Raw genomic sequence first — 25,114 nt, forward strand, 5'->3', positions numbered from 1 at the left:
TCAGGGAGACACCTGCACACAATGCAGCAAGCTCTGCTATCTCTACTTCAGGGACTCTCACCTGCACACAATGCAGCAAGCTCTGCGCTCTCTCCTTCAGGGAGACACCTGCACACAATGCAGCAAGCTCTGCTCTCTCCTTCAGGGAGACTCACCTGCACACAATGCAGCAAGCTCTGCACTCTCTCCTTCAGGGACACTACCCTGCACACAATGCAGCAAGCTCTGCACTCTCTCCTTCAGGGACACTACCCTGCACACAATGCAGCAAGCTCTGCACTCTCTCCTTCATGGACACTACCCTGCACACAATGCAGCAAGCTCTGCACTCTCTCCTTCAGGGACACTACCCTGCACACAATGCAGCAATCTCTGCTCTCTCCTCCAGGGACACTCCCCTGCACACAATGCAGCAAGCTCTGCTCCCTCACCTTCAGGGACACTCACTTGCACACAATGCAGCAAGCTCTGCGCTCTCTCCTTCAGGGACACTCACCTGGACACAATGCAGCAAGCTCTGATCTCTCTCCTTCAGGGACACTCACCTGCAAACAATGCAGCAAGCTCTGCTCTCTCCCCTTCAGGGAGACACCTGCACACAATGCAACAAGCTCAGCTCTCTCCCCTTCAGGGAGACACCTGCACACAATGCACCAAGCTCTGCTCTCTCTCCTTCAGGGAGACTCCCCTGCACACTATGCAGTAAGCTCTGCGCTCTCTCCTTCAGTGACACTCCCCTGCACGCAATGCAGCAATCTCTGCGCTCTCCTTCAGGGACACTCACCTGCACACAATGCAGCAAGCTCTGCACTCTCTCCTTCAGGGAGACACCTGCACACAATGCAGCAAGCTCTGCTATCTCTACTTCAGGGACTCTCACCTGCACACAATGCAGCAAGCTCTGCGCTCTCTCCTTCAGGGAGACTCCCCTGCACACAATGCAGCAAGCTCTGCACTCTCCCCTTCAGGGAGACTCACCTGCACACAATGCAGCAAGCTCTGCACTCTCTCCTTCAGGGACACTCCCCTGCTCACATTACAGCAAGCTCTGCTCTCTCTCCTTCAGGGAGACTCCCCTGCACACTATGCAGCAAGCTCTGCGCTCTCTCCTTCAGGGACACTCACCTGCACACAATGCAGCAAGCTCTGCACTCTGTCCTTCAGGGACACTCACCTGCACACAATGCAGCAATCTCTGCTCTCTCCTTCAGGGACACTCACCTGCACACAATGCAGCAAGCTCTGCTCTCTCCCCTTCAGGGAGACTCCCCTGCACACAATGCAGCAAGCTCTGCTCTCTCCTTCAGGGAGACTCCCCTGCACACAATGCAGCAAGCTCTGCACTCTCTCCTTCAGGGACACTCACCTGCACACAATGCAGCAAGCTCTGCGCTCTCCTTCAGGGACACTCACCTGCACACAATGCAGCAATCTCTGCTCTCTCCTTCAGGGACACTCACCTGCACACAATGCAGCAAGCTCTGCGCTCTCCTTCAGGGACACTCACCTGCACACAATGCAGCAAGCTCTGCGCTCTCCTTCAGGGACACTCACCTGCACACAATGCAGCAAGCTCTGCTCTCTGCCCTTCAGGGAGACACCTGCACACAATGCAGCAAGCTCTGCGCTCTCTCCTTCAGGGAGACTCACCTGCACACAATGCAGCAAGCTCTGCTCTCTCTCCTTCAGGGACACTCACCTGCACACAATGCAGCAATCTCTGCGCTCTCTCCTTCAGGGACACTCACCTGCACACAAAGCAACAAGCTCTGCGCTCTCTCCTTCAGGGACACTCACCTGCACACAAAGCAACAAGCTCTGCGCTTTCTCCTTCAGGGACACTCACCTGCACACAATGCAGCAAGCTCTGCGCTCTCTCCTTCAGGGACACTCACCTGCACACAATGCAGCAAGCTCTGCTCTCTGTCTTTCAGGGAGAATTTGGGCAGGAGACGCAGCAAGCTTTTCAGCAGCATGACGATGGCATCCCGGATGTTCATGTAATCTCTGTTGGAGAAATAGATCTCGTCTTCCTCCTCTTCCAATGAACCCTCCAGCTGAAAACCAACAATACAGATTGTAGGAATTGCCTTACAGCCAAACTGCGCATTCTCTCTCCTCTAGTGCTCAACCATAGAAATCATCAGGCCTGATGCACAAAACAGCAGTATAATTGCAGTGCACAGGAAGTAGCAATTTAACCTGTACTAACAGCAGGGGGCAGCGCGCGTTACCGGGGTTTCGTGTGCGTTGCTATGGTAACATGCGGTACTCACAGCATACTAGCAGTGTACCACGTTACCCCAGTAACATGCACTTCACTGATAAGGTAAAGCAAGCTGCAGTCCGTACCGGACCGGTAAACTTGCTTCTCCACTGAGATGATGAAATATATATATATATACACAGAGTATAAATGACCCTGTGCAAAAGACCAGAAACAAAAATATTGCTTATTATGGAGGTCAGCGCTATATTTCTTATAGAATGCCTATGAATAATCAATAGGTAATAATCTGTGGTAAAAGTGCAACCTCGACGACCATGCAATTGGTGGCCATCCTCGACAGATGAAACATTGTGAAGTGACATCCACAGGTAGAACCTGTCCTTTCAGAATGACAGGCTTTCTTTGCCATATGGATGTGGTCTAGATTAAAGTATTGAAGGACGTTCAATCCTTAAGTGTCCCTGCAGCAGAAATGGTCAGTAAGATGCCAAGAATTCTGGCTTGCATGAAAATTATAACAGGAAGTCAATTTGAATGTCCAAGTTCCATGCTACAAATTGCATGAAATCTGTTATCAGGTCAGAATTACCGTCCCTAGTCCGCAGGTGATGTCATCAGTGCTGGCCCATGTTGTTGCCTTGCACAGGTGAGGTCATCAGTGCTGGCCCCTGTTGTTGCCTTGCACAGGTGAGGTCATCAGTGCTGGCCCCTGTTGTTGCCTTGCACAGGTGAGGTCATCAGTGCTGGCCCCTGTTGTTGCCTTGCACAGGTGAGGTCATCAGTGCTGGCCCCTGTTGTTGCCTTGCACAGGTGAGGTCATCAGTGCTGGCCCCTGTTGTTGCCTTGCACAGGTGAGGTCATCAGTGCTGGCCCCTGTTGTTGCCTTGCACAGGTGAGGTCATCAGTGCTGGCCCCTGTGTTGCCTTGCACAGGTGAGGTCATCAGTGCTGGCCCCTGTGTTGCCTTGCACAGGTGAGGTCATCAGTGCTGGCCCCTGTGTTGCCTTGCACAAGTGAGGTCATCAGTGCTGGCCCCTGTGTTGCCTTGCACAGGTGAGGTCATCAGTGCTGGCCCCTGTGTTGCCTTGCACAGGTGAGGTCATCAGTGCTGGCCCCTGTGTTGCCTTGCACAGGTGAGGTCATCAGTGCTGGCCCCTGTGTTGCCTTGCACAGGTGAGGTCATCAGTGCTGGCCCCTGTGTTGCCTTGCACAGGTGAGGTCATCAGTGCTGGCCCCTGTGTTGCCTTGCACAGGTGAGGTCATCAGTGCTGGCCCCTGTGTTGCCTTGCACAGGTGAGGTCATCAGTGCTGGCCCCTGTGTTGCCTTGCACAGGTGAGGTCATCAGTGCTGGCCCCTGTGTTGCCTTGCACAGGTGAGGTCATCAGTGCTGGCCCCTGTGTTGCCTTGCACAGGTGAGGTCATCAGTGCTGGCCCCTGTGTTGCCTTGCACAGGTGAGGTCATCAGTGCTGGCCCCTGTGTTGCCTTGCACAGGTGAGGTCATCAGTGCTGGCCCCTGTGTTGCCTTGCACAGGTGAGGTCATCAGTGCTGGCCCCTGTGTTGCCTTGCACAGGTGAGGTCATCAGTGCTGGCCCCTGTGTTGCCTTGCACAGGTGAGGTCATCAGTGCTGGCCCCTGTGTTGCCTTGCACAGGTGAGGTCATCAGTGCTGGCCCCTGTGTTGCCTTGCACAGGTGAGGTCATCAGTGCTGGCCCCTGTGTTGCCTTGCACAGGTGATGTCATCAGTGCTGGCCCCTGTGTTGCCTTGCACAGGTGATGTCATCAGTGCTGGCCCCTGTGTTGCCTTGCACAGGTGATGTCATCAGTGCTGGCCCCTGTGTTGCCTTGCACAGGTGATGTCATCAGTGCTGGCCCCTGTTGTTGCCTAGCACAGGTGATGTCATCAGTACTGGCCCATGTGTTGCCTTGCACAGGTGATGTCATCAGTGCTGGCCCATGTTGTTGCCTAGCACAGGTAATGTCATCAGTGCTGGCCCATGTGTTGCCTTGCACAGGTGAGGTCATCAGTGCTGGTCCCTGTGTTGCCTTGCACAGGTGATGTCATCAGTGCTGGCCCGTGTTGCCTTGCACAGGTGATGTCATCAGTGCTGGCCCATGTGTTGCCTTGCACAGATGTCATCAGTGCTGGCCCATGTGATATCATCAGTACCATGTGTTGTGGACATCTGTGGACTGAAGTTGGAAAATACTGGCCAAACAACCACCATCTACGTTACCAGTTCCTCCTCTCTCCGCACTGGCCTGGCTCGCTTCCGGGCTCCGCGATGCTCGCCTTGGGAGCTCTTTGGGGCGTCCTTTTTCCTTTTCCGGGTCGAGTCTGCATCCTGTGGCCAGCACTTCTCCAGCGTGTTCATGGCTTTCTCAAACAGGATGGGGTGAAACATTTGGCTGGCCACACTTCCTGCCAAATCACAGTGAGATCAACATGAAAGGTGGAATACACGCTACAAATAACACCCACCGATGTGACCAGAAACCCTAATATACCACAAATAACCCCCACCCCATGTGACCAGAAAGCCTCATACACGCTACAAATAACCCCCACCCCATGTGACCAGAAACCCTCATACATGCTACAAATAACCCCCACCCCATGTGACGAGAAACCCTCATACATGCTACAAATAACCCCCACCCCATGTGACCAGAAAGCCTCATACACGCTACAAATAACCACCACCCCATATGACCAGAAACCCTAATACACGCTACAAATAACCCCCACCCCATGTGACCAGAAACCCTCATACATGCTACAAATAACCCCCACCCCATGTGACCAGAAACCCTCATACATGCTACAAATAACCCCCACCCCATGTGACCAGAAACCCTCATACATGCTACAAATAACCCCCCCCCCATGTGACCAGAAACCCTAATACACACCACAAATAACCCCCACCCCATGTGACCAGAAACCCTCATACACGCTACAAATAACCCCCACCCCATGTGACCAGGAACCCTCATACAGGCTACAAATAACCCCCACCCCATGCGACCAGAAACCCTCATACAGGCTACAAATAACTCCCACCCCATGTGACCAGGAACCCTCATACATGCTACAAATAACCCCCACCCCATGTGACCAGAAACCCTCATACATGCTACAAATAACCCCCACCCCATGTGACCAGAAACCCTCATACATGCTACAAATAACCCCCCCCCATGTGACCAGAAACCCTAATACACACCACAAATAACCCCCACCGATGTGACCAGAAACCCTAATATACCACAAATAACCCCCACCCCATGTGACCAGAAACCCTCATACACACTGCAAATCAAATCTCTCACAGTGTGCAGGGAGGAGGGGGAGCGGCAGGGGGCGCGGCCGGAGAGAGAGAGAACAGCACAATGGCAGCTCTGGAGACTCTGCAGGAATGCCCCTGGCAGGGGTTTTGAACAGGGAATCCCTCTCCCACAGGTTTACCCCTGAGATGACAAATACCATGAACAGGTTGTAAAATCAGAATTTGCACTTACCTGGGGCTTCCTCCAGCCCCCGAGGTCCCCCGGCTTCCTCCTGGCCCCGCTGGTGGATCAGTTATTCTCAGGGCTACCTCCCGCTAAGGACGTTTGCATCATCACGCCGTCCGGTGTGAGAGTCCTGCACATGTGCGGTTCAATGTTAGAAAACCGCGCATGTGCAGGACTCTGATGCATATATTCTGCAGCGGGAAGCAGCCGTGATGACTTCAGGCTGAAGTCGTAGAATAAACGGAGCTACCAGCGGGACCGGGAGTGGAGCCAGGAGGACCTCGCGGGATACAGGGGGCTGGCGGAAGCTCCAGGCAAGTGCAAATTCTGATTTTACAATCTGTTGAGGGTCCCTTTAATTAGCTCGCAAATCCCCACCGCATGTTGGAACAAAAAGGCTGGACAATAGCCTATCCTATAAGAAGGTAGTCTATTTACACAGGAACCGTATAACAATTTCATCTGATTTGGGGCAGGTGGAAGGGGTGGACTTCAGACTCACAGCATTTCCACCTCCCCCAGGTTATTGCCTCTATACACCCACGTGGTGCTTACACTACTCAGATGCAAGAAGTATTTGTCCCAAGCTGTGCATTTGCAAGGTACTGTTTGATGAAGTATGATGCATGTAGCACTGATGAAGTATGATGCATGTAGCACTGATGAAGTATGATGCATGTAGCATTGATGAAGTATGAGGCATGTAGCATTGATGAAGTATGATGCATGTAGCATTGATGAAGTATGAGGCATGTAGCATTGATGAAGTATGATGCATGTAGCATTGATGAAGTATGATGCATGTAGCATTGATGAAGTATGATGCATGTAGCATTGATGAAGTATGAGGCATGTAGCATTGATGAAGTATGAGGCATGTAGCATTGATGAAGTATGAGGCATGTAGCATTGATGAAGTATGAGGCATGTAGCATTGATGAAGTATGAGGCATGTAGCATTGATGAAGTATGATGCATGTAGCATTGATGAAGTATGATGCATGTAGCATTGATGAAGTATGAGGCATGTAGCACTGATGAAGTATGAGGCATGTAGCACTGATGAAGTATGATGCATGTAGCACTGATGAAGTATGATGCATGTAGCACTGATGAAGTATGATGCATGTAGCATTGATGAAGTATGAGGCATGTAGCATTGATGAAGTATGAGGCATGTAGCATTGATGAAGTATGAGGCATGTAGCATTGATGAAGTATGAGGCATGTAGCATTGATGAAGTATGAGGCATGTAGCATTGATGAAGTATGAGGCATGTAGCATTGATGAAGTATGAGGCAAGTAGCATTCCATCATTGTTCATACTCTTTATTTCTGCCCCATGGTAAATGCCCCGTTTTGCCTACATTATCCCTGTGATGGATCCTGCGAGCGACAGTTACCCGGTATCTCCAGCAGCAGGAAGTAGAGGCTGGCAGCGTGGAGGGACAGCACCCTCTGCATGGCGCCGGCCTTCTTATTCTCTCCAGCATGGATGAAGTGGTAAAGTACGGCCAACAGCGAGTTCCTGCAAATGTCATTCACCGCAAACAGGGCCCAGATACTCTGAAAACACAAATACAAATCACTGTACAGACCAGGCGCTTTATATTCCAATCTCACTGCCATGTGTGGACTACAAGGTCAAGGAGGTATACAGGGATACAGGTAGTGCAGAATTATTAGGCAAGTTGTATTTTTGAGGTATAATTTTATTATTGAACAACAACCATGTTCTCAATGAACCCAAAAAACTCAATATCAAAGCTGAATATTTTTGAAAGTAGTTTTTAGTTTCAGCTATTTTAGGGGGATATCTGTGTGTGCAGGTGACTATTACTGTGCATAATTATTAGGCAACTTAACAAAAAACAACGATATACCCATTTCAATTATTTATTTATTTTTACCAGTGAAACCAATATAACATCTCAACATTCACAAATATATTTCCGACATTCAAAAACAAAACAAAAACAAATCAGTGACCAATATAGCCACCTTTCTTTGCAAGGACACTCAAAAGTCTGCCATCCATGGATTCTGTCAGTGTTTTGATCTGTTCACCATCAACATTGCGTGCAGCAGCAACCACAGCCTCCCAGACACTGTTCAGAGAGGTGTACTGTTTTCCCTCCTTGTAAATCTCACATTTTATGATGGACCACAGGTTCTCAATGGGGTTCAGAGCAGGTGAACAAGGAGGCCATGTCATTAGTTTTTCTTCTTTTATACCCTTTCTTGCCAGCCACGCTGTGGAGTACTTGGACGCGTGTGATGGAGCATTGTCCTGCATGAAAATCATGTTTTTCTTGAAGGATGCAGACTTCTTCCTGTACCACGGCTTGAAGAAGGTGTCTTCCAGAAACTGGCAGTAGGACTGTGATTTGAGCTTGACTCCATTCTCAACCCGAAAAGGCCCCACAAGCTCATCTTTGATGATACCAGCCTAAACCAGTACTCCACCTCCACCTTGCTGGCGTCTGAGTCGGACTGGAGCTCTCTGCCCTTTACCAATCTAGCCACGGGCCCATCCATCTGGCCCATCAAGACTCACTCTCATTTCATCAGTCCATAAAACCTTAGAAAAATCAGTCTTGAGATATTTCTTGGCCCAGTCTTGACGCTTCAGCTTGTGTGTCTTGTTCAGTGGTGGTCGTCTTTCAGCCTTTCTTACCTTGGCCATGTCTCTGAGTATTGCACACCTTGTGCTTTTGGGCACTCCAGTGATGTTGCAGCTCTGAAACATGGCCAAACTGGTGGCAAGTGGCATCTTGGCAGCTGCACGCTTGACTTTTCTCAGTTCATGGGCAGTTATTTTGCGCCTTGGTTTTTCCACACGCTTCTTGCGACCTTGTTGAGTATTTTGAATGAAACGATTAATTGTTAGATGATCACGCTTCAGAAGCTTTGCAATTTTAAGAGTGCTGCATCCCTCTGCAAGAAATGTCACTATTTTTGACTTTTCTGAGCCTGTCAAGTCCTTCTTTTGACCCATTTTGCCAAAGGAAAGGAAGTTGCCTAATAATTATGTACACCTGATATAGGGTGTTGATGTCATTAGACCACACCCCTTCTCATTACAGAGATGCACATCACCTAATATGCTTAATTGGTAGTAGGCTTTCGAGCCTATACAGCTTGGAGTAAGACAACATGCATAAAGAGGATGATGTGGTCAAAATACTCATTTGCCTAATAATTCTGCACTCCCTGTATGTATCATTCTGGCTTGCATGCAAACAAAATGCAAATTGTACAGAGCTTAAAATTTGGCCATTTCAAGTCAACAGGAAGTGCATTGGATTTCAGTTCCAACCAGCATACAATTTGCATTACATTTTCATGCAATCTGGAAATACTAGCTAGCCATCTGTAGTATAGACAAGTTTCTGCATTCACGCGACAGAACATCCCAGGAATGAAGGACTGACAGAAAAAAAATATACAGCATCAAATTTTAAAGTGACACGGTAGCGAAAAAAAACATTAGCAGCAAAGAAAAGTCTCATTGCATCATTCTGTCACATTTGCAGTTACAATCCACACACTGTTTTAAACTATGAAACAGATCAGAGCTAATGATCCTTTGAACTTCCCTGCAGAAAATCATTATCTGAAGCTGCCTCTCTATGTTTCTTTGTTGTATAAATGCTTTAGAAAATAGGACTGTCTCCGATCCAAGTTGGGCGGGAAGAGAAGCTCTTCTGCATAGAACTGAAGTTTCTCTCCCTGTACTGGAAACAATACGAGACTCATATCTGTGCTACTAATGTTATATATTTCTTAGCTAAACTACACATACAATTCATTGTCTTACTTCAGATTCCCTTTAAGAAAATGTGTCGTTGTGTATAAACAAGTCATACTGGACACAATATATCTTATTTACAATAAGTCTTGGTTCCCACTTGTACCATAAACAGACCTGCTTGGTACATTTTCTGCAGCGCAGCAACAGACATGCAAACGGATCTGATGTTAAAAATAGGGTCCCCTTCTACTTGTTAAAGGGGCACTATTGCTAATCTGCTTAAAATAAGTCTCTTTAACATAAATATTTGTTAGTAAAGCAATGTTAGTGAGGAGTATGAACACTGATCAAAGGGTATTTCCACACTGCCAATACCCACTGATAGCCAGATAGTCACGACGGCAGATTTACCTTTCTGACGCCGACTGGGCTAATCCATTATGTAGTAGGGGGCTCCTGTAACTGCTGCTTGAGCTGCCGTTGGTTTTCATCTGGTCAGCTCAGCTATGCGCTTTCAAACTTCTAACTGCACTATTGTGCAGTTACTGTGCTCAGCGCAGCCGCCGTACAGTGCAGGACAGCGCCGTATGGCTCTATGTTTATGCTCTGCCCGGAAAGGACCCCTTATGGGAAGCTGGCAAAAGCCGAAGTCTGGTTACCAGGGCGACGGACAACAATAGGTGTCCCTGTCTTTGCCAGCTTCCCATAAGGGGTCCTTTCCGGGCAGAGCATAAACATAGAGCCATACGGCGCTGTCCTGCACTGTACGGCGGCTGCGCTGAGCACAGTAACTGCACAATAGTGCAGTTAGAAGTTTGAAAGCGCATAGCTGAGCTGACCAGATGAAAACCAACGGCAGCTCAAGCAGCAGTTACAGGAGCCCCCTACTACATAATGGATTAGCCCAGTCGGCGTCAGAAAGGTAAATCTGCCGTCGTGACTATCTGGCTATCAGTGGGTATTGGCAGTGTGGAAATACCCTTTGATCAGTGTTCATACTCCTCACTAACATTGCTTTACTAACAAATATTTATGTTAAAGAGACTTATTTTAAGCAGATTAGCAATAGTGCCCCTTTAATGAATGGATCCGTTCAGTACGTTGCTGCAAATGTAACGTAAAGTCCCGACCGGCAGCATTTTCCAGAGAGAGTGGTGTGTCTCCCATAATCAGCTATAGTGGAAATGCATCCGAACCCAATGAAAAAAATCAATAGTCAGCTCCAGCTATTTTCAGCTGCCGCAAGTGGAAACCAAGCTTAAAGCTACATACACATGCCGATTTGAACATTCTTAAAGCGGACCTGAACTCAGAACTTCCTCTCTACTGTAAAAGATAAGCAACAGCATAATAACCTAAGAAAAACAATATTTCTTTGTTACAGCTGAAAGAAATCCTGCAATAAATCTGCAGCGTGTCTACTTCCTGCTTTTATGCAAGCAGACATATTGTTAGCATCTTGTGTTTACAAATTAGCTGCACTGTTGTGGCAGCCAGCTGACACAGCGTCGGGATCAAATTACAACTTGTGATTAGTCAGGCTAAACTCTCTAAAGACATACATTTTTCTAGGTTTTCCTTCTGCTCTGTGCAAGAATTCAGGTTCACTTCAAGAACGTCTCGGCCAAGAATTGCGAATCAATCTAGCGTGTGTACAGCAGCCGCACAACGTCTGCTAAAGAGCCGGCATGCACACGACCGCTTAGTCCTCCACGCTTGTGGGAGTTTGCTTCCTGGTACGCCCCTCTCTTACCCCTCACCCCATAGCAACAGATGAGTCACTAGCCTGGAAGCCGTTGACACCTCTGCACTGTCGCACAAGCGATCAAGCAACGATCCCTGCCGGGCGACAGAAATCCCCTGGTGTGTACGGGGCTTAAAGGGCAGAGGTTACAGTCACATAATGCGGAAGTCACATGTCCCCCTGTGCGCGTCCTCCAGCGGAAGCCGCTCCAGCGTGTAACAGACTGGGGGAGAAGCCGATGCAGACAGCAAGCACCCGCGCTGGCTCGCCTGACCAGCGCTGACACAGGGGACACTTGTATGCCGCGGCTCCTGAAATCTATCATGGTTGGCCAGCTCTCCCCACACAACCAGCATCCTGCTGGACAGGAAAACAACTGATGAGGGTAAGGGAACGCTGCCTTATGTAGTAGGCCTGCCTAATTAATTATGTTAATTCTTTTAACTAGTATCCTGTCCAGTTGGAAATGGAGGGAGACAAGTCTCAGGGTTGCTGTCCTGAGACGTCCTGAAAAAAGTTCTATTTACCTGGGGCTTCCTCCAGCCCCTGGCAGCCAATATGTCCCTCACCGCAGCTCCGGTGTCCCAGGTTCCCTCCGTTGGAGAAGCCGACCTCGCCAGCCCGGCAACTTCTGCACCTGGGTGAGCGCATGGCCATGCCGCTCATGATCGCTTTCACGTGGTCTGGAGCGCTCTGCGCAGGCGCAGTACGCTCGCACAGACGCAGCAGATATAAGGAAGAGAAGGTGAGGCACTGTGAATGCTATTGGTACCTTTAATCACCAGTGCATACAGACAGCGTGGTTAACAGTGGGAGTCAACAAGCCTGACAGCTGTTTCGCGTGCAAACACTACCTCAGAGGCTAATAGAATTAACTGGCGAGGTCGGCATCTCCAACGGGAGAGGACACCGGAGCTGCGGCGAGGGACATATTGGCTGCCAGGAAGCCCGGGGTAAGTAGTAGTTACCTCAGATCTTCCCTTTAAACTAACATTACAGGTAAGGCAGAAGTACTAAATTATGTCACAGAATCTACAAAACACACAAACAGATGAGCCTTTGTCTGTGCAGAAGCCTCCCGCAGCATCCAAGACCGCTTAACATTCTCTCTCTCCAGAGTCCAGACTGGCAGTCTTCACAAAGGTTTGGCTTTTACACTTCCTGCAATGCAGGTCACACATACAGGCAGACACAGAAATATCTCATCTACAGTAAATGAAATCAAACCATCAGCTTCATATACAACCTCAATATAGAAAGCTTAGGGACTTGTAACTGGAGACGAAATAGCTGAAACTGTGGTTGTTCCATACACCTGATCAAACAATGTCATTGCTCTGGAAAATCTTTTAAAGAGAATCTGTACTCTAAAATTCTTACAATAAAAAGCATACTATTCTATTCATTATGCTCTCCTGGGTCCCTCTGTGCTGTTTCTGCCACTCCCTGCTGCAATCCTGGCTTGTAATTGCCAGTTTTAGGCAGTGTTTACAAACAAAAGACATGGCATGTGATAGGCTGAGAGGAGATCAGTCTGTGACTCATACAGAGTGTGCAGGGGGCCTGGAGAGGGTGTGTATAGCTTCTATCCTATCACAAGCAGAACAGCACTTTCCAGCCTGAGCCCGACAAAGTTGTCAGAGGAAAGAAGATTAGATTATATATCAGAGATAATACAGCCACTGTGCAACTAGGAGAGGCTGCAGTAATCCAGACCACATTAGAACAGGCATAGAAACTTATAGAATAGAAGAACTAAGTCTGAAATTTTTTGTTATAGAGTCTCTTTAAATCATAGCTGGGTGTTGAATGTAACGGAGAGGGATGTTGCTTTCATAAAAGACAGTAACACCATTGCTTCAAGTAAAGTGTCACTTTTTAAAGCGGACCTAAACTCTCAACTTCCTCTCTGCTCTAAACGATAATCAGCATTAATAAACAACAAGTGTCAGCGCCAAGGCAGAAGGCGACCGCAGCCGAGAAGGACAATGTCCAAAAGTCCACACAAGCAATGAATATATAAAGTCAGCGCAGGTCTATAGCAATACAGCTTTCGTCATTTTCTGGTATACAGGATCTTCGAACAAAAAGGTAAAGAAGCAAGGCTTACCAGATTCCAACAACCCACATTATAAGGTTGTAAACGAGTTTGATAGATGGTCCGCAGAACTTTCAAATGCTGTCGTTTCACCAGCGATGCTGTACTCCACAGATTCCTCCGGAATATATTAGATATCCTGAGATCGCAGAGACTCACCAAAGAGGAGTCCAGTAGGATAGTGACATGAAAGATGTACGGCACATCTAAGTGTAAACCGTCTTTATTACATAACCAGTAAAACAATTTAAAAGCAAGGATAAAAGAAACTCACATACAGGGCCCGTGCACTGGGAACCCCGAAAAAGTAGCGCGCATAAAATGGTCAATAGAAGACCTCAAATAAAATGGTGCCGCCTGTCGCCTTCCCGACCGGTTTCGCAATCTTGCGTCATCAGGGCAATCTTGCGTCATCCCCTGATGACGCAAGATTGCGAAACCGGTCGGGAAGGCGACAGGCGGCACCATTTTATTTGAGGTCTTCTATTGACCATTTTATGCGCGCTACTTTTTCGGGGTTCCCAGTGCACGGGCCCCGTATGTGAGTTTCTTTTATCCTTGCTTTTAAATTGTTTTACTTGTTCTGTAATAAAGACGGTTTACACTTAGATGTGCCGTTCATCTCTTTCATGTCACTATCCTACTGGACTCCCCTTTGGTGAGTCTCTGCGATCTCAGGATATCTAATATACTCCGGAGGAATCTGTAGTGTGCAACATCGCTGGTGAAACGACACCATTTGAAAGTTCTGCGGACCATCTATCAAACTCGTTTACAACCTTATAATGTGGGTTGTTGGAATCTGATAATCAGCAATAATAACCTTTCAACAATAAACATTTGTCACAGCTGATACAAATCCAAAAATAAATCTGCACTGATTCTACTTCCTGATTCATGGAAGCAGACATATTAACCAGCTGAGCGGTCTGGACGAGCTCAGCTCGTCCAACACCGCCAGCGGCTGCCGCTCAGGCCCTGCTGGGCCGATTTTAACGAAATAAAAAGCAGCACACGCAGCCGGCACTTTGCCAGCCGCGTGTGCTGCCTGATCGCCGCCGCTCTGCGGCGATTTGCCGCGAGCAGCGGCGAAAGAGGGCCCCCCTAGCCGCCTGAGCCCAGCGTAGCCGGAACAAAAAGTTCCGGCCAGCGCTAAGGGCTGGATCGGAGGCGGCTGACGTCAGGACGTCGGCTGACGTCGATGACGTCACTCCGCTCGTCGCTATGGCGACGATATAAGCAAAACAAGGAAGGCCGCTCATTGCAGCCTTCCTTGTTTATTCTGGGCGCCGGAGGCGATCGGAAGATCGCCTCCGGAGCGCCCTCTAGTGGGCTTTCATGCAGCCAACTTTCAGTTGGCTGCATGAAATAGTTTTTTTTTTATTTAAAAAAAACCCTCCCGCAGCCACCCTGGCGATTTAATCAGAACGCCAGGGTGGTTAACGTCCTGTGCTCTTAAAGAGAATCTGTATTGTTAAAATCGCACAAAAGTAAACATACCAGTGCGTTAGGGGACATCTCCTATTACCCTCTGTCACAATTTCGCCGCTCCCCGCCGCATTAAAAGTGGTTAAAAACAGTTTTAAAAAGTTTGTTTATAAACAAACAAAATGGCCACCAAAACAGGAAGTCGGTTGATGTACAGTATGTCCACACATAGAAAATACATCCATACACAAGCAGGCTGTATACACCCTTCCATTTGTATCTCAAGAGATCATTTGTGTGTTTCTTTCCCCCTGCAGCTATCTTCCACTGAAGTGTCAGGCTGTTTCTTCCTGCAGAGTGCAGACAGCTCTGCCTGTATGTAATTTCTCAGTATGTGAAAGCCCAGCCAGCTCAGAGGAGGATTTATCCAGCTTGTAAAAGAAAATAGAGCAGAGAGAAGCTGCTCTAATCTAAATAACACACAGGCAGTGTGCAGAGAGGGGCCTGGAGGGGGAGATGCATCACAGAACCACAACACTGAAGAACTTGGCAGCCTTCCAGACACAGGCTGACAAGTCTGACAAGGGAAAGATACATTGATTTATTACAGAGATGGTGATAGTAGAAAGTGCTGCAGTAAGCCAGAACACATTAGAATAGCTTTTGGAACTTGTAGGATGATAAAAAACAGGATGCAATTTTTGTTACGGAGTCTCTTTAAATGAGCTTATCTGCCATGGTAGTCATGTGACACGGAGAGAGATAAAATTACAACTTCTGATTAGTGACAGATAAGGGAGAATTAGACAGACTAAACTCTAAATACATACAGGGTGGATTTCTCTATGTTTTCCTTCTGTCCTGTGCAAGAGTTCAGGTCAACAGCCAAGAAATTTGGAATCCGGATGATACCATTTATTGGCTAACTTAAAGAAAACCTGTAACAAAGAAAACCTTCCTTGGGGGAGGGGGGGTACTCACCTCGGGTGGGGGAAGCCTCCGGATCCTATTGAGGCTTCCCCCATCCTCCTTGGTCCCACGTCGGCAGCGAAAAACCTCCCGGAATGGCAGCAATGTAAATATTTACCTCCCTGGGTCCACCGCAGGCGCAGTATCGGCTCTCCGCACGGAGATAGGCGAAAATAGTCGATGTCCATTGGGCTACGCTACTGCGCAGGCGCAAGTCTCCTGCGCAGTAGAGCAGACCCGACGGAGATCGGCTATTTTCGCCTATCTCCGTGCGGAGAGCCACAACAGCGCCCCCGCTGGAGCCGGGGAGATAAATCAGCGCTTATCAGGCTTGTGGAGGGAGGATTCCGGGACACTTCAGGGGAGCCAGAGCTGGACTGCCTGCAGCTACAGGGGAGGGGGAAGCCTCATTGGGTGAGTACCCCCCAGGGGAATTTTTTTTATATACAGAATCTCTTTAATAGAATGAGAGTAAGCTTTCAGCTGGGCAGCCTTCAATCCTGATTGAAGTCTGACAAAGGCTGCACAGCTGAAATCAGACGTGGGCCTTTACTCTCATTCTTTTAAGTTAGCCAATAAATGGTATCACCCGAACTCAAACCTTGCTTTTACTTATGGCTAATATGGTACAATACTCTACTGCTACTTTTCACCATCCTTAACTCACCCTGTTGTCTTCATCCGCAGAGGCAAAGGGCAGGAGACTATCGTACAGGTTACTAAAGACTTCTAATCCGTTCTCTACTATTTCAGCCTCCACTCTGGGATCCAGAGGATCAGCTTCAGTGAACTCCAGTTCCCAGACAGAATCCACCCATGCTGCAAAAGAGATCAGAGAATTATCTACAGATCCATGCTTTACTGTGTCAAGGCAGCTGCAGAAATGCCCAACAGAACATGCAGAAGTACAGAATACAAAGGCAGAACAATCTCAGTGGATTCACAATAGCTCTGCGGGGAGTGCATCTGTATAAAATAGTACATAAAGCTTAACCCTAACCATTTATCAAACGATTTCATGAGCAAAGGGAGTTCAAACTTCATGTGGAATTGGTCCTGGAGCTGACAACAGTTACACATGTTAACATTTAAAGGACAACTTTAGTAAGAAGAATATGGAGACTGACATATTTAATTACTTTTAATTAATACCAGTTGCCTGCCAACCTACTGTTCTATCAAGCTGCAGTAGTGTCTGAATAACACCAGAAACAAGCATAAAGCTAATCTTGTCAGATCTGACAGGAATGTCAGAAACACCTGATCTGCTGCATGCTTGTTCAGGGGCTGTGGCTAAAAGTATTAGAGGCAGAGGATCAGCAGAACTGCAAGGCAACTGGAAATAAATATGGCAGCCTCAATCACCCTCTCATTTGCACTTTAAATGCACTTATTTATACATATCCGCAGGCTATTGCCGTGAAGGGCACAAGACTGTTTCCACAAACACCATATAATATTATATATCAGTGTTTTACAAAGATAATAATCATTAGACTGCTGCGGACATCTACAGGCATTTTTGCATCCATACTTAGTGGGTATCTGTAGGCATTATCCCGCGCCCCCCCCCCCCCCCCATTCCATCGCCACGGACATCTAAAGGCATTTAGTGCAAAGTCTTAGCCCAGTGCCAACTTTCTACTTCTACTGTTTGAAATATGCAAATGTTATTACAAAATTATGCAGCTTCAAAATGGACCAACCATCTATTTTAACGGTGACATTTGGTTAGTCCATTCGCAATTTAGCATAATTCTGAATAATCTCCCATGTATGTGCACCTCGGTGACATCCCTGCTGACTGATACAGGCAGATTGGGAAGACATTCCATAGACACAGTTCATGCATGGGTGGCAGTGTAAGGGTTAATTATGATACTTTACAGAACTGTAGTGAGAGATATGTCGAGGCTGCCATATTTACTTCCTTTTAAGCAATACCAGTTGCCTGGCAGCCTTGCTGATCCTCTGTCTCTAATACCTTTAGCCACAGCCCCTGAACAAGCATGCAGCAGATCAGATGTTTCTGACATTATTGTCAGATCTGACAGGATTAGCTGCATGCTTGTTTCTGGTGTGTGATTCAGACACTACTGCAGCCAAATAGATCTGCAGGGCTGCCAGGCAACTGGTATTGGAGGAGATACAATAATCTATAATAAGTGATGGGGTGGTGGGCGTGGCCTGCCCATCTCTGGGGTGTCTCTGCTGTCACTGGGCTGGGGGTTGCCCCGGGCTCACCTCTGCTCAGGCTCCGCAGGCCGCACCGGGCCACGGCCTCCAGCACCGCCGCCTCTATATCCGCCATCGCCAGCTCTCTTCGGATCGGCACCTGGGCTGGAAAAATAGCGCCCAAGCTCAAAAACAAACTCGCCAATCAGCGGGCGCTACGTCACCGCCAAGCGCCAACCGGAAGCGCTGAGCTCGCCGCCGCCATGACGCGTCCTGGCAAAGACTCTGCGCACGCAGCAGCTGCCAGTCACCGAATGCGGCGGTAGCGAGATGACGTCACCGGAGACAGACTCGGACTACTCTGCGCAGGCGCGCCACTGAGGAGCGCAGGCGGCCATGACAAGTGCTGGCGGGATGCTGACTCGCGCATGCGCAGAGGGCGAAACGTCAAGCTGGCTGGGCTGTGCGCATGCGCAGTGATCTGGCAGCGGAGACCGGGGGCTCCTGAGTGATTCGGTGCCGAGCTGTCAGTAGCCGGATTTCTCCGTCATGAGCTTCTTCGGGTTCGGTCCGGCCGCTGAGCTGGATGTCACCCTGAGTGACGGTGAGAGCCGCCGGCGGGTGGAGCATAAGACGGAGGACGGCAAGAAGGAGAAATACTTCCTCTTCTATGATGGAGAGACGGTGTCTGGCCGGGTGACTGTCACCCTGAGGAGCCCGGGCAAGAGGCTGGAGCACCAGGGCCTGAAGATCGAGTTCATCGGCCAGATCGGTGAGACCGGCTGCGGGGCGACCCACCCACTGACCGCCTACTGCTTACCTGACCGCCTACTGCTCCGCCCACTGCTTACCTGACCGCCCACTGCTTACCTGACCGCCCACTGCTTACCTGACCGCCTACTGCACCGCCTACTGCTTACCTGACCGCCTACTGCACTGCCTACTGCTTACCTGACACACCACCCACTGACCGCCTACTGCACCGCCCACTGCTTACCTGACCGCCTACTGCTCACCTGACCGCCTAATGCACCGCCCACTGCTTACCTGACACACCACCCACTCACCGCCTACTGCTTACCTGACCGCCTACTGCACTGCCCACTGCTTACCTGACCGCCTACTGCACCGCCCACTGACCGCCTACTGCATACCTAACACCCACTTACTGCCTACCGCACCACCCACTGCTTACCTGGCCACCTACTGCACACCTGACTGCCTACTGCACTGCCCACTGCTTACCTGACCGCCTACTGCTTACCTGACCACCTACTGCACCGCCCACTGCTTACCTTACACACCACCCACTGACCGCCTACTGCACCGCCCACTGCTTACCTGACTGCCTACTGCACCGCCCCCTGCTTACCTGACCGCCTACTGCACCACCTACCGCTTACCTGACTGCCTACTGCACCGCCCACTGCTTACCTGACACACCGCCCACCTACAGCCTACTGCACCGCCCACCACTTACCTGACCACCTACTGCACCGCCCACTGCTTACCTGACTGCCTACTGCAATGCCCACCGCTTACCTGACTTACCGCCTACTGCACCGCCCACTACTTATCTGGCCATCTACTGCACCGCCCACCGCTTACCCGATGCCTACTGCACCGCCCACTTCTTACCTGACTGCCTACTGCATTGCCCACCGCTTACCTGACTGCCTAATGCACCGACCGCCCATCTGACATCTCCTACTGCACTACCCGACGCCTACCCTACTGCACCGCCCACTTCTTACCTGACCGCCTACTGCTCCCACTGGTTATCTGACTGCCTACTGCACCGCGCAACGCTTACCTTACCGACCGCCCACCGCTTACCCAACGCCTACTGCACCTCCCACTGCTTACCTGACTGCCTACTGCACCCACCGCCCATCTGACATCACCCACCACTTACCTGACTGCCTACTGCACCGCTTACCGACCGCCCACCGCTTACCCGATGCCTACTGCACCGCCCACTTCTTACTTGACTGCCTACTGCACCGCCCACTGCTTACCTGACTGCCTACTGCAACGCCCATCACTTACCTGACCGCTTAATGCACCGACCGCCCATCTATCACCCACCACTTACCTGACTGCCTACTGCACCACCCACCGCTTACCTGACCGACGGCTAACTGCTTACCTGACGCCTACTGCTTACCAGACTGCCTACTGCAATGCCCACTGCTTACCTGACCGCCTACTGCATCGACCGCCCATCTGACATCGCCCACCGCTTACCTGACTGCCTACTGCACCGCTCACCACTTACCTTACCGACCGCCCACCGCTTACCCGATGCATACTGCACCGCCCACTGCTTACCTGACCGCCTACTGCACCGACCGCCCATCTGACATCGCCCACCGCTTACCTGACTGCCTACTGCACCGCTCACCACTTACCTTACCGACCGCCCACCGCTTACCCGATGCATACTGCACCGCCCACTGCTTACCTGACGGACTACTGCACCGCCCACTGCTTACCTGACCGACTATTGCACCGCCCACTGCTTTTCTGAGTGACGTCCCACCACTTACCTGACACACCATCCACTGACCACCTACTGCTCTCCCACCGCTTACTTGACTGCTACTGTACCGCCCACTGCTTACCTGACCGCCTACTGCAATGCCCACGACTTACCTGATCGCCTACTGCACTGCCCACTGCTTACCTGACTGCCTACTGTACCGATCACCCATCTGACACCGTCCATCACTTACCTGACACTCCGCTTACCTGACTGCCTACTGCACCACCCAACACTTACCTTACCAACCGCCCACCGCTTTCCCGACGCCTACTGCATTGCCCACTGTCCACTGCTTACCTGAGCGACAGCGCACCACTTACCTGACCGCCTACTGCACCGCCCACCGCTTACCTGACCGCCTACTGCACCGCCCACCACTTACCTGACCGCCTACTGTACCACCCACTGCTTACCTGACTGCCTACTGCAACGCCCACCGCTTACCTGACCGCCTACTGTACCACCCTCTGCTTACCTGACCGCCTACTGTACCGGCCACTGCTTAACTGACCGCCTAATGCAACGCCCAACGCTTACCTGACCGCCTACTGTACCGCCCACCGCTTACCTGTCCGCCTGCTGTACCGCCCACTGCTTACCTGATCAACTACTGCAATGCCCACCACTTACCTGACCGCCTACTGTACTGGCCACTGCTTACCTGACCACCTACTGTAGCGTCCCCGCTTACCTGACCGCCTGCTGTACTGCCCACTGCTTACCTGACTGCCTACTGTAACGCCCACCGCTTACCTGACCGCCTGCTATACTGCCCACTGCTTACCTGACCGCCTACTGTACTGCCCCCCGCTTACCTGACCGCCTACTGTACCAACTGCCCATCACTTACCTGACACACCGCTTACCAGACTGCCTACTGCACCACCCAATACTTACCTTAGCGACCGCCCACCGCTTACCCGACGCCTACTGCACTGTCCACTGCTTACCTGAGCGACCGCCCACCACTTACCTGACTGCCTACTGTACCGCCCACTGCTTACCTGACCGCCTACTGCACCTCCCACCACTTACCTGACTGCCTACTGCACCACCCACTGCTTACCTGACTGCTTACTGCACCACCCACTGCTTACCTGACTGCCTACTGCACCACCCACTGCTTACCTGACCGCCTACTGCAATGCCCACCGCTTACCTGACCGCCTGCTGTACTGCCCACTGCTTACCTGACCTCCTGCTGTACTGCCCACTGCTTACCTGACCGCCTACTGTACTGCCCCCCGCTTACCTGACCGCCTACTGTACCAACTGCCCATCGCTTACCTGACACACCGCTTATTAGACTGCCTACTGCACCAACCAACAATTACCTTACCGACCGCCCACCGCTTACCCGACGCCTACTGCACTGTCCACTGCTTACCTGAGCGACCGCCCACCACTTACCTGACCGCCTACTGCACCGCCCACTTCTTAACTGACCGCCTACTGCACCTCCCACCACTTACCTGACTGCCTACTGCACCACCCACTGCTTACCTGCCTGCCTACTGCACCACCCACTGCTTACCTAACCGCCTACTGCAATGCCCACCGCTTACCTGACTGCCTACTGTACCACCCACTGCTTACCTGACTGCCTACTGTACTGCCCACCGCTTACCTTCGGCTTCCAGCAATTGCTGACGGGCGAATTATAGTGTTTTATGAGTAACTTCAGCCTTGTCTTCTGACAGCGCTGAAGTTACTCCATGTGCGCCCAAGTCTCCTGCGCTGGAATGGCAGTGTTCACCTAGAATAGACTTGGCCTTTTCTTATACCTTATATACTCCCGCATAAGCCTAATTTTTCAGCTCCAATATATGCTGTAAAGTTACCCTCTGGGCTTATATGCGAGTCAGTGGAGCAGAACGGATGGTGGAGCAGGTTTTGTTACTGGCAGAGGAGTGTAAGGATTGTGCACTAGTGATCCTGCTGTTGCCAACTGACTCCCTGCTTTGTCCATGTGTCCCCCCCCCCCCCCCATACCCTGCAACATGGTGTACAGAGTGCGCTGCTCAAGACTACCTGTGCCCCTGGCTTGTGGAGCGGAGTGTGCAAGCAACTTAACAGTGGTGCAATGATCAGGGAGTCTTCCTGTGTGGCAATCGATGTGCCCTATATCTATGGCGCCATCTGGTGGCGTCTTGAGACACAGCTATCATTCTTGGGGCACATCTGGCTATGGGGAGGGGGGCTGACTTGTACTGGGGGCACATCTGGCTACTGTAGAGTGGGCTATACTGGGAAGAGGGCTTATACGCAAGTCAATCATTTTTTTTCCTGGTTTCTGAGGGAAAAGTGGTTACATCGGCTTATATGCGAGTACATTTTATTCATCATGTTACATTTGTCCCTGTAATTTACTATTAGGGATGGTTAATAAGATGCAAATCATTTCGAGCTGATGCAGCATTATGCAAATTTTATATGCAACATTATGCAGCTTAAAAATGAACCAATCAAATCCCGCTGAGGTGAAATTCATTTGGTCCATTTTCAAGCTGCATATTTATTTACCGAACGTAAAACATTACCTATTACTATGTCCACCAATTCTGTATTTTGTATCAGTGCCTATATGTGGTGTAATACCTTTTGTTAGTATTATTATGTACCCCATGTTTGTTTCTTAATTTGTACAGTGCCACAGGCGGGTTCTCCAGTAGAGGCTGGTTTAAAAGGCGGGTTCACCAGTAGAGGCTGATTTGGAAGGCGGGTTCTCCAGTAGGGGCTGGTTTGGAAGGCAGGTTCTCCAGTAGAGGCTGGTTTGGAAGGCAGGTTCTCCAGTAGAGGCTGGTTTGGAAGGCAGGTTCTCCAGTAGATGCTGGTTTGGAAGGCGGGTTCTCCAGTAGAGGCTGGTTTGGAAGGCAGGTTCTCCAGTAGAGGCTAGTTTGGAAGGCGGGTTCTCCAGTAGAGGCTGATTTGGAAGGCAGGTTCTCCAGTAGAGGCTGGTTTGGAAGGCAGGTTCTCCAGTAGAGGCTGGTTTGGAAGGCAGGTTCTCCAGTAGAGGCTGGTTTGGAAGGCGGGTTCTCCAGTAGAGGCTGGTTAGAAGGCAGGTTCTCCAGTAGAGGCTGGTTTGAAAGGCAGGTTCTCCAGTAGAGGCTGGTTTGGAAGGCGGGTTCACCAGTAGAGGCTGGTTTGGAAGGCGGGTTCTCCAGGAGAGGCTGATTTGGACGGTGGGTTCTCCAGTAGAGGCTGGTTTGGAAGGCAGGTTCTCCAGTAGAGGCTGATTTGGAAGGCGGGTTCTCCAGTAGAGGCTGGTTTGGAAGGCTGGTTCTCCAGTAGAGGCTGATTTGGAAGGCAAGTTCTCCAGTAGAGGCTGGTTTGGAAGGCAGGTTCTCCAGTAGAGGCTGGTTTGGAAGGCAGGTTCTCCAGTAGAGGCTGGTTTGGAAGGCAGGGTCTCCAGTAGAGGCTGGTTTGGAAGGCAGGGTCTCCAGTAGAGGCTGGTTTGGAAGGCGGGTTCACCAGTAGAGGCCGGTTTGGAAGGTGGGTTCTCCAGTAGAGGCTGATTTGGACGGTGGGTTCTCCAGTAGAGGCTGGTTTGGAAGGCAGGTTCTCCAGTAGAGGCTGGTGTGTAAGGCTGGTTCTCCAGTAGAGGCTGATTTGGAAGGCTGGTTCTCCAGTAGAGGCTGGTTTGGAAGGCAGGTTCTCCAGTAGAGGCTGGCTTGGAAGGCAGGTTCTCCAGTAGAGGCTGGTTTGGAAGGCAGGTTCTCCAGTAGAGGCTGGTTTGGAAGGCAGGTTCTCCAGTAGAGGCTGGTTTGAAAGGCGGGTTCACCAGTAGAGGCTGATTTGGAAGGCGGGTTCTCCAGTAGGGGCTGGTTTGGAAGGCAGGTTCTCCAGTAGAGGCTGGTTTGGAAGGCAGGTTCTCCAGTAGAGGCTGGTTTGGAAGGCAGGTTCTCCAGTAGATGCTGGTTTGGAAGGCGGGTTCTCCAGTAGAGGCTGGTTTGGAAGGCAGGTTCTCCAGTAGAGGCTAGTTTGGAAGGCGGGTTCTCCAGTAGAGGCTGATTTGGAAGGCAGGTTCTCCAGTAGAGGCTGGTTTGGAAGGCAGGTTCTCCAGTAGAGGCTGGTTTGGAAGGCAGGTTCTCCAGTAGAGGCTGGTTTGGAAGGCGGGTTCTCCAGTAGAGGCTGGTTAGAAGGCAGGTTCTCCAGTAGAGGCTGGTTTGAAAGGCAGGTTCTCCAGTAGAGGCTGGTTTGGAAGGCGGGTTCACCAGTAGAGGCTGGTTTGGAAGGCGGGTTCTCCAGGAGAGGCTGATTTGGACGGTGGGTTCTCCAGTAGAGGCTGGTTTGGAAGGCAGGTTCTCCAGTAGAGGCTGATTTGGAAGGCGGGTTCTCCAGTAGAGGCTGGTTTGGAAGGCTGGTTCTCCAGTAGAGGCTGATTTGGAAGGCAAGTTCTCCAGTAGAGGCTGGTTTGGAAGGCAGGTTCTCCAGTAGAGACTGGTTTGGAAGGCAGGTTCTCCAGTAGAGGCTGGTTTGGAAGGCAGGGTCTCCAGTAGAGGCTGGTTTGGAAGGCAGGGTCTCCAGTAGAGGCTGGTTTGGAAGGCGGGTTCACCAGTAGAGGCCGGTTTGGAAGGTGGGTTCTCCAGTAGAGGCTGATTTGGACGGTGGGTTCTCCAGTAGAGGCTGGTTTGGAAGGCAGGTTCTCCAGTAGA

At 50.4% G+C, this 25,114-nt stretch overlaps 2 protein-coding genes across 3 annotated transcripts in view; one reads left to right on the plus strand and one right to left on the minus strand.

Annotated features, from left to right (window-relative positions):
• The window catches only part of NCAPD3 (non-SMC condensin II complex subunit D3), a 104,398-nt gene extending 86,201 nt beyond the window's left edge, over positions 1 to 18,197 (minus strand). Inside the window, exons 1-5 of one of the 2 annotated variants that reach the window (XM_068238794.1) lie at positions 17,984 to 18,197; positions 16,407 to 16,558; positions 7,150 to 7,312; positions 4,467 to 4,651; positions 1,896 to 2,057 (exon numbers count right to left, since the gene is read on the minus strand). In XM_068238794.1, the coding sequence (XP_068094895.1) occupies positions 1,896 to 2,057; positions 4,467 to 4,651; positions 7,150 to 7,312; positions 16,407 to 16,558; positions 17,984 to 18,050 (729 nt within the window). In that variant the 5' untranslated portion in view covers positions 18,051 to 18,197. Of the gene's footprint in view, positions 1 to 1,895; positions 2,058 to 4,466; positions 4,652 to 7,149; positions 7,313 to 9,911; positions 10,099 to 16,406; positions 16,559 to 17,983 lie in introns of those variants that run through there. The other variant, XM_068238795.1, reaches the window with a different exon arrangement.
• Positions 18,198 to 18,292: 95 nt separating this feature from the next.
• The window catches only part of VPS26B (VPS26 retromer complex component B), a 50,930-nt gene continuing 44,108 nt past the window's right edge, over positions 18,293 to 25,114 (plus strand). Inside the window, exon 1 of the mRNA XM_068238796.1 lies at positions 18,293 to 18,686. Within this exon, the coding sequence (XP_068094897.1) occupies positions 18,464 to 18,686 (223 nt within the window). The 5' untranslated portion in view covers positions 18,293 to 18,463. The remainder of the gene's footprint in view (positions 18,687 to 25,114) is intronic.

The sequence above is a fragment of the Hyperolius riggenbachi genome, chromosome 6, assembly GCF_040937935.1.
Source record: "Hyperolius riggenbachi isolate aHypRig1 chromosome 6, aHypRig1.pri, whole genome shotgun sequence".
Classification (NCBI taxonomy): domain Eukaryota; kingdom Metazoa; phylum Chordata; class Amphibia; order Anura; family Hyperoliidae; genus Hyperolius; species Hyperolius riggenbachi.